The 12,081-nt window shown below is 44.0% G+C and overlaps 1 protein-coding gene across 1 annotated transcript in view; it reads left to right on the forward strand.

Moving 5' to 3' along the window:
* DYNC2H1 (dynein cytoplasmic 2 heavy chain 1) overlaps positions 1-12,081 on the forward strand; it is a 367,402-nt gene that overhangs the window by 198,688 nt on the left and 156,633 nt on the right. The window contains exon 75 of the mRNA XM_029911951.1: positions 1,551-1,623. Within this exon, the coding sequence (XP_029767811.1) occupies positions 1,551-1,623 (73 nt within the window). The remainder of the gene's footprint in view (positions 1-1,550; positions 1,624-12,081) is intronic.

The raw sequence follows: 12,081 nt of genomic DNA on the forward strand, positions 1-12,081 counted from the left end.
CTTAGCCAGTCAGTTCCCTGCCTGTAGCAGTGCATGGGATTCTTCCGTCCTAAGTGCAGGACTCTGCACTTGTCCTTGTTGAACCTCATCTGATTTATTTTGGCCCAAGCCTCCAATTTGTCTAGGTCACTCTGGACCCTATCCCTACCCTCTAGCATATCTACCTCTCCCCCCAGCTTAGTGTCATCTGTGAACTTGCTGAGGGTGCAATCCATCCCATCATTCAGCTCATTAATGAAGATGTTGAACAAAACCAGCCCCAGGACCGACCACTGGGGCACTCCGCTTGATACCGGCTGCCAACTAGATCATTGAGCTGTTGATCACTATCCGTTGAGCCCGACGATCTAGCCAGCTTTCTATCCACCTTATAGTCCATTCATCCAATCCATAGTTCTTTAACTTGTTGTCAAGAATACTGTGAGAGACCATATCAAAATCTTTGCTAAAGTCAAGGTATATTACGTCCACTGCTTTCCCCATATCCACAGAGTCAGTTGTCTCATCATAGAAGGCAATCAGGTTGGTCAGGTATGACTTGCCCTTCGTGAATCCATGTTGACTGTTCCTGATCACCTTCCTCTCCTCCAAGTGCTTCAGAATGGATTTGGCATGTTTCGTTCATGCTCCAGAGTTGCAGTGCTTCTTCTTTGTGACTCAGGATGCGTCCTCTTTGTGGCTTGGCCCTCTAGCCAGCTCACTATAGTTTTCCCCTTCCGCAAAAGTCTCATTGAACTGACTGTTTGGGTATGATTCCCAGTCCTCCAATTCAAGACTATGCCACTTATCCAGTGGCAGGTAGGGACCCTGGGCCTGCCCTCTACTTCGGGTTCCAGCCTAGGGACCCTCAAATCAACGACCAAGGTATGCACTGTCCCAAGCCTTGCTGTCATTTCCCTGGATGTTTTCCTACTATGTCTCTATCTGGCTTTTGCTCCACCACCCCACTGGGTAAACCCTTCATTCAGGGCTAGGATCCTAGGGCTTCTAGTGGCTCCCTGGATTTCCTCCTTTCCCTCTCTAAGCCCAGAGTGTCTGAAGGCTTCCACACTGCAGCCCCTTCTGTCCTTGCTTCTTGGCTTTATACTAGCCCCGCCTGCATATGCCCAGCTGGGCTCCATTCTCAATGAAAGCTTGCGTATCAACCCTAATTCTCCCTCAGATGTGTCCTCACAGGTTACTTACCCCCTCCTGAGCCTGTTAAGCCTCTCTGGGATAGTGTGGGGGTGAATATCCCATCACAAGGGAAGATTTAGGTGGTCCATAGTGCTTCTGTGGCTGTCTACATAGGGATGAATTGCACCTAAAAGGAACAGTTATGTTAGCTTTTTATATTTGAATTGGAATAGTTTTACTAGATCATTTATAATTATATACCAAAGTCGACAAACCCGTTCTGGAAAAAAGCATTTACAATTCAGTTCTTTTAAGAAGAATCTTCCTTCTCCTCACAAAGGATTTTATTTTATTGTATTATTGTAAGCCTACTGTTCAGGTTTAGAATTGTTACTAGTACTGCTCTTCTAATATACTTTATTCTTTATCTTAAGGTCCTTGTGGTCCAGGCTGTCAGACCAGACAGACTTCAGAGTTCAATGGCCCTTTTTGCATGTAAAGCCCTTGGTAAGTTTGATGGGTTTTGTAGCATGTCTTTTTTTCTGCAGTATAAAATATGTGCTCTTCTTATTTTACAGTTATAATCTATGTCTTAAATCTTAGAACTTAAGAGCACAATAGGATTTGGGTTTGCTTACTTCTTTCTAGTATATAGGGGTTTTTTTTAATACAAAAGGCTAATTACTTTTTTGTTTATACTGTATTTTTAAAACACTAGCTACAAATCTAATTACTAAATTTATTTATTCTGCTCTTCTTTACTATTACTGTATGTCTACAGGTTCTTTGGAGGGGAAGGGAGCTGATTTTGTGTCAGTTTCATTCTGCGGTATTTTCCTGTAGTTTTAATTTCCCAAAACTGCGTGACGTAGCTAGGACAACCTAACCAGGCCTCAGTTATGTCTGAATCTGAGACGTGTCATAGTCATTTTTTGTGACATATGAAACTCAGCAAATTCATAGCCTTGCAACACTGCTCACTCAAGACTTGCTTTAGGAGTCTGACAACCAGTCAAGGTATATACACAGAAGAGGAATTATTATTGAGGTTGCCATGCTAGGCACTATATATTTCTGAAAGTCACTGTAGCGGGGCAATTGCCCTGCTCCTGAAAAGGGTAGGCTGATTGGGTGTGGCTGCAGCTGTGACCGCTTCGCCTATCAGGCCACAGCTGGCTCTGATAAAAGGGCTGAGGGCGGAGCTGGGTCAGTCTCTCTCTCACTCTCTCTCGGGAGAGAGAGGAGGACCTAGCTGCCTGAAGGAGCAAGGGTATCTGAGGTGGAGCAGTGCTGGGGAAGGGCAAAGGAGCTAGGGAGCTCCAGCCTGGCAACTCCCCAGGCTGAGGACTTGGTTAAGGCCTAAGAAGGTACTGGGGCTGCAGAGGGGCAGCCTGGGGCTAGGCAGAGGCAACTGGTCTGACCCACTCGCCAATGATGAGTAGCCTTTACAGACTGCAGTTTGTCCCAGTGAGCGGGGGCTAGATGACGATTGGCAGTAGCCACTGAGGCAAGGTGGGGGTAGAGGGTTGGGGGTTCCCCTGGGAGGGGAGACCCAGAGTAGGGGTACTGCGGAGGGCAGAACCCCGAGGTAAAGGGCACCAGGGTCCAGGAGGGACATGGGGGCCCTAAGGCAGGCGAGACACCGGCCAGCAGAGGGTGCTCTGGGCTGGACAAGAACTAATTCCTAGACGACCAGCAGGAGGTGCCACACCGGTGAGTCTTCGCTCTGCTACAGTCACTCTTTGCCCTAGTAAGCTTAAGGGAAAAGATGCAATATGTGATGTAGAACACAATGATGGGAGTGGTGACAGTAGCAGGAACACAAAATTGCATATAATCTTTAGTGTACAATTTGGAGTCTTCAAAGCTTTCATTAACGAGAAAAGAGGATGAACTACTAATGAATCTCTAACAGTCTATTTACTTCCTTAGCCATTATCACTAGGGAGTTTACCTGGGTATCACAGTACTAGCGGAGAAGGAATTTGAAGGAACACAAGGGCAATGGCGATGCAAACCCATTTGTGCAGGTTCCACACATAAAAGGCAGCATGGAAAAAAACTGTTTGTGAGAGAAGTAGACAAGCAGATGAAAAAGGCTGCTGTTATTGGTAGGGGAAAGAGAACAGATTACATCAAGGTGGGATAAGAGATTGGATAAATAGCAGGGAGGGGCTAAATTGTGAAAGATTTAAAAATAAGGACTAAAGTTTGTGTCTGATGTGAAGGTAAAAGGGAGCTGGTAAAGGGACTCAAAGGCAGAGGCGTGACATGACTGAAATAATGCTGCAATATTTTTGTACATCGGCATTTTGCATGGATTGGTAGTCAGCAGTTTGGAATGTCAGTCCAGTAGCTGTTGAGCCATATCTAAAAAATACAGCAATGCCCTTCACTGTTTTCTGAGGCTACGTCTTCACTACCCGCCGATCCGGCGGGTAGCAATCGGTTTATCGGGGATCGACTTACCGCGTCTCGTGAGGACGCGGTAAAATCGATCCCTGATGGCTCTACCGTCGACTCCGGAACTCCACCTCGACAAGAGGCGGTAGCGGAGTCGGCGGCAGCGCGGCAGCGGTCGACTTTCCCGCGTCTTCACCGCCAGGTAAGCCGACCTAAAATACGCAACTTCAGCTACGGTATTCACGTAGCTGAAGTTGCGTATCTTAGGTCGGAAGTCCGCTGTAGTGTAGACCTAGCCTGAGTTTCTGTGAAAGGCCTAGCTATTGCCTATTAATATATGTCAACAACAGCTTGTTTCAACCTGTAACATTTTAGATTATGAAGAACAATTTGGCATAGTTAGTATACTGCAAAGGTCCCATGTTTTGTCGAAAATTAATATTATTCTTCTCTGTGTGTATAATGTCTCGTCCACTACACAGTTATGTCTCAGTTCTTTATGCCAGCCCTGGATTTGAGGGAATATGTTCTTGTCTTTTGAGTTTGGTAAAACTCATCATTGTGGCCTTCACCAGTATTTTAACAATTTTCATTTTGTTTATTGACCTAGAACTTGAATTTGCTTAGAGTTGGTGGGCCACATTTTGACTAAAAGGTGCAATAGTGATGTCTGAAAAAATATTTTAATGATCTTGTAAGTCTATTTGCAGGTACAAATGCTGTTTTTGTTTGTTTTTTCACTCTTATGAGCATTTGGCCTTATATGCTTTAGCTTGCTAAACAGTTTAGAATAGACACTGGCTTGCATAAGAGTTGAAAACCCTTAATTCCTTGCTTATATGTCATATTCTTTTGAAAAAGTTATAATTATCATTCTTTTTTAGCATTTTTCATGTCAAAATATGAAATATCAGCTTATTATTCATACTTATTCTTACACATAAGAAGTAAGTCTCCAGTTTAGAGATTGACTGGGTTAAGCATGCCCACGAAGGTCACAGAAACAGCTAATAAGCCAAAGACCATGGTGCCTTCCAGGCGCTTCTCATATAAGCTTGGAAACTCAGATGCAGCCTACATCTGCCACTTCTTTGCCATTGTGAAAAACTATTCACATTAGCTGTGCTATGAGCATGGGAATTTAGGCCTCTGACCCATGTTTGTTGGGTTTTTTATGGTGGCATTATTGTTTTTCTTTGTCTTGCTTCCTCTCTGTGGAGATTAGTCATTCAATCGAATCCTGATCCAAGAGAGCAAACGATGCCCTTATCTTTAATTGGGGGGGTACTGGCCTACCCTGTCAGAGGTCACTACTGGCCAAGTAATGTCCATCATGACAGTGAATAGACAGGCTGAAGCCAGCTCCCCAGTGAAAGTATCTATGTATGTTGGCAGAAGTGCCCAGTGTGGTTCTTGGCATGAGTGAGGCAATGTCCACCAGAGACCAGGACAAAAATCAGACCTCAACTTTGACCCAATGTTATCCATCCTGAGCCTGAGAACTGCTGTAAAATTGAATCTGCTGCCTCCACCCTGGTAATTTGGCTGTGCAATTCTTCATGCTGACAAACCGGGGCTCTTCAGGGATGTCTCATCATGCAGTGGATGGGCATTCTGATGCTGAAATTCCATCTGCATTTAAGTAAGAACATAAGAACGGCCATACTGGGTCAGACCAAAGGTCCATCAAGCCTAGTATCCTGTCCTCTGACAGTGGCCAATGGCAGGTGCCCCAAAGGGAATGAACCGACAGGTTATCATCAAGTGATCCATACCCTGTCACCCAATCCCAGCTTCTGGCAAACTAGGGACTAGAGGCTAGGGACACCATTTCTGCCCATCGTGGCTAATAGACATTGATGGACCTATCTTCCATGAATCTATCTAGCTCCCTTTTGAACCCTGTTATAGTATTGGCCTTCACAACACCCTCTGGCAAGGAGTTCCAGAGGTTGACAGTGCATTGCGTGAAAAAATACTTTCTTGTGTTTGTTTTAAACCTGCTACCTCTTAATTTCATTTGGTGGCCTCTTGTTCTTGTATTATGAGAAGGAGTAAATAACACTTCCTTATTTACTTTCTCTATACCACTCATGATTTTATAGACCTCTATCATATCCCCCCTTAGTCACCTCTTTTCCAAACTGAAAAGTCCCAGTCTTATTTATCTCTCCTCATACGGAAGCCGTTCTATACCCCTAATCATTTTTGTTGCCCCTTTCTGAACCATTTCCAATTCCAATATATCTTTTTTGAGATGGGGCGACCACATCTGCATGCAGTATTCAGGGTGTTGGCGTACCATGGATTTATATAGAGGCGATATATTTTCTGTCTTATTATCTATCCCTTTCTTGATGATTCCCAACATTCTGTTCACTTTTTTGACTGCCGCTGCACACTGAGTGGATGATTTCAGAGAACTATCCACAATGACTCCAAGATCTCTTTCTTGAGTGGTAACAGCTAATTTAGACCCCATCATTGTATATGTATAGTTGGGATTATGTTTTCCAATGTGCATTACTTTGCATTTATCAACATTAAATTTCATCTGCAATTTTGTTGCCCAGTCACCCAGTTTTGTGAGATCCTTTTGTCGCTCTTCCCAGTGTGCCTGGGACTTAACTATCGTGAGTAGTTTTGTATCATCCGCAAATTTTGCAACCTCACTGTTTACCCCTTTTTCCAGATCGTTTATGAATATGTTAAATAGGACTGGGCCCAGTACAGATCCCTGGGGGACACCACTATTTACCTCTCTCCATTCTGAAAACTAACCATTTATTCCTACCCTTTGTTTCCTATCTTTTAACCAGTTACCAATCCATGAGAGAACCTTCCCTCTTATCCCATGACTGCTTATTTTGCTTAAGAGCCTTTGGTGAGGGACCTTGTCAAAGGCTTTCTGAAAATCTAAATACACTATATCCACTGGATCTCCTTTGTCTGCATGATCGTTGACCCCCCTCAAAGAATTCTAGTAGATTGGTGAGGCATGATTTCCCTTTACAAAAACCATGTTGACTATTTCCCAACAAATTATGTTCATCTATGTGTCTGACAATTTTGTTCTTTATGATAGTTTCAACCAATTTGCCCGGTACTGAAATAATAGAATCATAGACTTCATAGATCAAAGGTCAGAAGGGACCATTATGATCGTCTAGTCTGACCTCCTGCACAACGCAGGCCACAGAATCTCATCCACCCACTCCTGTAACAAACCCCTAATCTATGTCTGAGCTATTGAAGTCCTCAAATCATGGTTTAAAGACTTCAAGGTGCAGAGAATCCTCCAGCAAGTGACCCGTGCCCCACACTGCAGAGGAAGGTGAAAAACCCCCAGGGCCTCTGCCAATCTGCCCTGGAGGAACATTCCTTCCCAACCCCAAATATGGCGATCAGCTAAACCCTGAGCATGTGGGCAAGACTCACCAGCCAGATACCCAGGAAAGAATTCTCTGTAGTAACTCAGATCCCACCCCATCTAACATCCCATCACAGGCCATTGGGCATATTTACTGCTAATAGTCAAAGATCAATTAATTGCCAAAAATTAGGCTATCCCATTATACCATCCTCTCCATAAACTTATCAAGTTTAGTCTTGAAGACAGATATGTCTTTTGCCTCCACTGCTCCCCTTGGAAGGCTGTTCCAGAACTTCACTCCTCTGATGGTTAGAAACCTTCATCTAATTTCAAGTCTAAACTTCCTGATGGCAAGTTTATATCCATTTGTTCTTGTGTCCCCATTGGTACTTAGCTTAAATAATTCCTCTCCCTCCCTGGTATTTATCCCTCTGATATATTTATAGAGAGCAATCATATCTCCTCTCAGCCGTCTTTTGGTTAGGCTAAACAAGCCGAGCTCTTTGAGTCTCCTTTCATAAGACAGGTTTTCCATTCCTCAGATCATCCTAGTAGCTCTTCTCTGTACCTGTTCCAGTTTGAATTCATCCTTCTTAAACATGGGAGACCAGAACTGCACACAGTATTCCAGATGAGGTCAAATGAGGCTTACTGGCCTGTAGTTGCCAGAGTCACCTCTGGAGCCCTTTTTAAAAATTGGCGTCACATTAGCAATCCTCCAGTCATTTGGTACAGAAGTTGATTTAAATGATAGGTTACAGATGACAGTTAGAAGTCCTGCAATTTCACATTTGAGTTCCTTCAGAACTTTTGGGTGAATACCATCAAATCCTGGAGACTTATTACTCTTTAGTGTATCAGTTTGTTCCAAAACCTCCTCTAATGACACCTCAATTTGGGACAGTTCCTCAGATCTGTCACCCAAAAAGAATGGCTCAGGTTTGGGAATCTCCCTCACATCCTCAACAGTGAAGACCGATGCAAAGAATTCATTTAGTTTCTCCACAATGGCCTTATCGTCTTTGAGTGCTCCTTTAGCATCTCAATCATCCAGTGGCCCCACTGGTTGTTTAGCAGGCTTGTTGACTGAAGTGAATGAAGTAAAAGCAGAACTTCTTCTTTGGATAGTATCCCTATAAGGATGTTCCACTGTGTATGTATCACTGTGCTGCTGATCGGAGAACTTTGGTAGCAGTCCATCCTGCCCATGCATGCGCTGCTCCCCTCCTGCCAAGAGGCTACCCAGCGTGCAGGGCAATCTCTCCTCAATCCCTTGTAACCGGCCCCTGGCTAGAGACCCAGCTAGAGCTGTCCATTCATGGATCGTTAACTCCCTTTAGAATTGCTAATTTTAGCTTCCCTTGAAGTCTTTTTTCTTTGTTACTTCCTTTGTATTGTTGTTTGGTCCTGCCTTAAATAAATAAATAAATAAATTGAAGAAAGGTCTTGCCTCCTGCCAACCCCTCTCAGGGCCCCCCCCCCCGGACAAAGGTATGCCTGGCTCCCCGGTCTTCAAAAAGTGCCTCAGTTGCAACTAATCTATCCCAGTGACCAACAGACACTTGCAGTGCGTTCGCTGCCTGGGAGAGAAGCACATTCCACAAAAGTATGGCAACTGAAGCCCAGGTCCAGGAAAGACAAAGAGCAAAGACTCAAAATCCTACTCATGGATTCGGCCCTTCAACCCCCGGAGTCCCGGCGGGAACTCTCACCCACAACCCTCTACTTCGAAGGGAGGTGAGCCCAGAGAGATGAGCCACTCACGCAAGGTCTCTAAGAAAAGGTCTGTGAGACCCCATAGCAAGCCCTGATGGAGCCAAAAACGACGTCCAGCTCCATCAGTACTGATGGCACCGAAGCCATCTAAAGCTGGTGCCCAGGACATGCACAGTACCGAGCCTACAGAGCAAGTTGGACTGCCCAAAGATCTGATGGGTCTGGGCAAAGAAGCACCAGTACCGTGGGGGCATGAAAAACATAGAGGATCTGCCCTGGGGAAGGTTTCGTTGGTACGGACATTGGCGCCAGTACTGACTCTGGTGCACCTGGCACCAACAGACCTCACTGCCAGGTCAACATCTCCGAACCCATCAGTGCAAGCCTTTCGGCCCTGACAACCACCTCCGGTACCAACGCTATCTGTACCATGGCATTGAAACTGGTGTCGACGGCTGACTTCCCCAGGATGTCATAATGTTCTACAAAGGTATGTGCAGATGCCCAGGTAGTTGCTCTGGAGTTTGCTGATATAAGGATACCCTTGGAGAAGGCGACAGAAGAGGAATCCAATCTCATAGAGTGTGTGCGTATTGAAAATGGGGGTGCTACATTACGCATCTGGTAACAGAGCTTGATACAGTTCGAGACCCACGAGGAGCGCTTTTGAGCTGAAATCACTGCACCTATTGATCTATCTGCAACAGAAAGAAAGAGTCTCAGAGATTTTTTTGAATGCTCTTTTTCTGTCCAAATAGAATGCCAGGGCTCTCCTCACATTGAGCATATGTAGGATGGTTTCCCTATTATCTTGATGAGGTTTAGGATAAAAGGCTGGAAGTTGAATAAGCTGATTTACATGAAAATCAGAAGTCACCTTGGGAGTGAACTTCGGATGTGGTCTAAGAGTGACTTTGTCAGGGAAGAACACAGTGAAGGGGCCTCTTTCTCCCCTATCCTTCTTGCTAAGGTCATGGTGATCAGGAACAGGATGAGTTAATGAACAGTTCGGCATGGATTCAAATGGTGGTCTAGTCAGTCCTTTTAACATCAGGTTGAGATCCCATTGAGGAGTGGGAAGTCTGGGTTAGGGAAGGAAGTTCACTATGCCTTTGAGAAACCTCTTTATGGTCAGTTGAGAAAAAAATTATTATCCTTTTACCTGCTGGTTAAAGGTTGCAGTTACTGTTAAGTGAACCTTTAGTGAGACCTTATTTCTTGAGAGTCAACAGATAGTCCAGGACCTCCAGTAGGGTGGCCGCATTTGGGGTGACTTCTCATTGGTTTAAAAAAATCTGGCTAAAATGGAAATACAATTTTTAAAGAGGCTTGACATTAATTATCTACAGCTCCATTTTCTTTAGGAAAGCAGTAATGGTATCCAGAAATAAAATAAAATGTATGCTAAGCAGCACATCAGATTTCATTCTCACAGGCACTTTCCTAAAACTAAACCACACGTGAATTCGTTCAGTCCTTTTGCATCTAGATAAATCATAATTATTTGCCAAAACAGATATAATTAAATCTGCTATTTCTGTTTGCAACTAGAAATAGCATTAGTCTGTTGTATGCTGTTAACATTACTACCCACAGATCCCTGATACAAGGGGTTAAAAAAAATTGGGCCATGCTTACTGCTGGCATAAATTGCCATAGCTGCATTAACTTTAAAACAAAGCTGCTGTGAAAAAGTGTTTACTGACTTCACTAGATCCACACCAATTTCCACCAGCAGAGAATTTGGCTCATTGTATCTGGATGTTGTGCTTAGATGTCAGACTTTTTTCTCCTCCCCTGTTTTTTTCTTTACTCAGGACAATTTCTCACAGATAATGGCTCTGTATTCCTGACCTTTTAACTTTTTAATTGCCTCAGCCTGCAACACCACAGGCAGATCTGTATTATGGGTTTTGGGTCCCATATGCTACTTTTGCTCCTGTTGTACTTCCTCAGATCATCATACAACTTCACAATGGCTATGTAATCCCTTAGCACCATAGCTCCAAATTCGTTTTTCTTTCCATTTTTGTCACATCTGCAAACTGAGCACTTGAAACTTCTGCAAAGACTTACTAACCTGGTGATGGTCTTGGATTCTGGGTTCCTGGAGTGTCCTCCTCCCCTTCTTGAAACCTATAAAAACTAATATAGTCTTTTTCAATAACACTAGCTGTGAATGGGGACAAATTGAGTTCTCTCTAAAGCAACCTCTTCTAAGAATCCTGTGAGGTTCAATTGGTGGATACAAAGGTCATCAGTTCACCTCCAGGTCAGTACCCCCTTCCAACTCTATGACCATTCCTCATAACACCATGAAGATAGTTAATTGTACCCTCTGTTGGATGTTTGACATTTTTGCCCAGTTTCTCATGGTAATCATTCGCTTAGCCTTCTTTCCAGAACTCTGCAGGTCAACTTGTCACACCCATCTGACACTATAATTTCAGAACTTAGTTCTCACCACAGTGTGATGGGTCATGTATGTTTCAGGTGTCAGTTTTATCTTCTGACTCAGCATTTGATAATGCTCACATCAAAGTGTGATCTTTTGGTACCTCCATCTTACATTCATCTATTAAAAAGCACTGTGGTGGGCTGTAGGTGTGCTTCCTGGAGTGCATCCTTCTTCCTATCAGGAGACACTGAACTACTTCACAAAGCACATTTCCAAAAGTCACGCACCCTTCCCCGATTCCCATTTATTAACCTGGTGACTGGTGCAAAAAAGGCTAGAACATTGGATCTGATCTGTCCTCTGCAGCCATACAACCTCATCCCGGTCTGTTCCTTTCTGGCTGGGTCACTCTGCAACCTGTGCGGGCATTGCTTTTCTGAGCACAGTTATATAGTATATGTAAAATTTCCTTCTCAACTGGTGAATCAGTCTTCAGTCCTGGTAGGATTCCCTTTGCATTCCCTCCGAGCTCTGGTAATAAATGAGGTGGTGATCTTTGCACTGCTGTTTGACCAGCTCCTTCAGTTCTTCAGAACCCTGGAATCCAACCCTCAATCCCATAGATGCCAGTCTCCAGGAGCGGGGAGTACATCTAAAGTAACATTTCATGCTGTGACACCTGGTTTTAACAAAAGTAAAAGCATATCTTCAACCATTTGGACCTATCGGGTGGGCTTTTGCAAGGCTGACAAATCACACAGAAGTGGTGTATGTTGTTAGAAAGCAAAAAATGAAAAGCAATTGACTCCTTTTGAAAGGCAAAGCTATATGTTCCTTGGGAGAAATTCAATTATCTTCTCTGAAGATCAACAGCTCAAATGAAGGAAACTGTCAGAATGGATTGTCTTAGCCATGAGTCGTTGGCCCCAGGTGAACAGCGTTTGAAGTTTTTCACTGAATTTATCATCTGCATGGCATACAGTCAATAGATTTTCTCACATCAAGAAATAATACAAAGCTTCCCTGCATTCTCCCCCCCTCCCCCCAATTTTGACCTTTCAGCACTGGGCTGGGA

This window comes from Terrapene carolina, unplaced genomic scaffold (assembly GCF_002925995.2).
Source record: "Terrapene carolina triunguis isolate 2854851 unplaced genomic scaffold, T_m_triunguis-2.0 Scaffold138, whole genome shotgun sequence".
NCBI classification, from domain to species: Eukaryota; Metazoa; Chordata; order Testudines; family Emydidae; genus Terrapene; species Terrapene triunguis.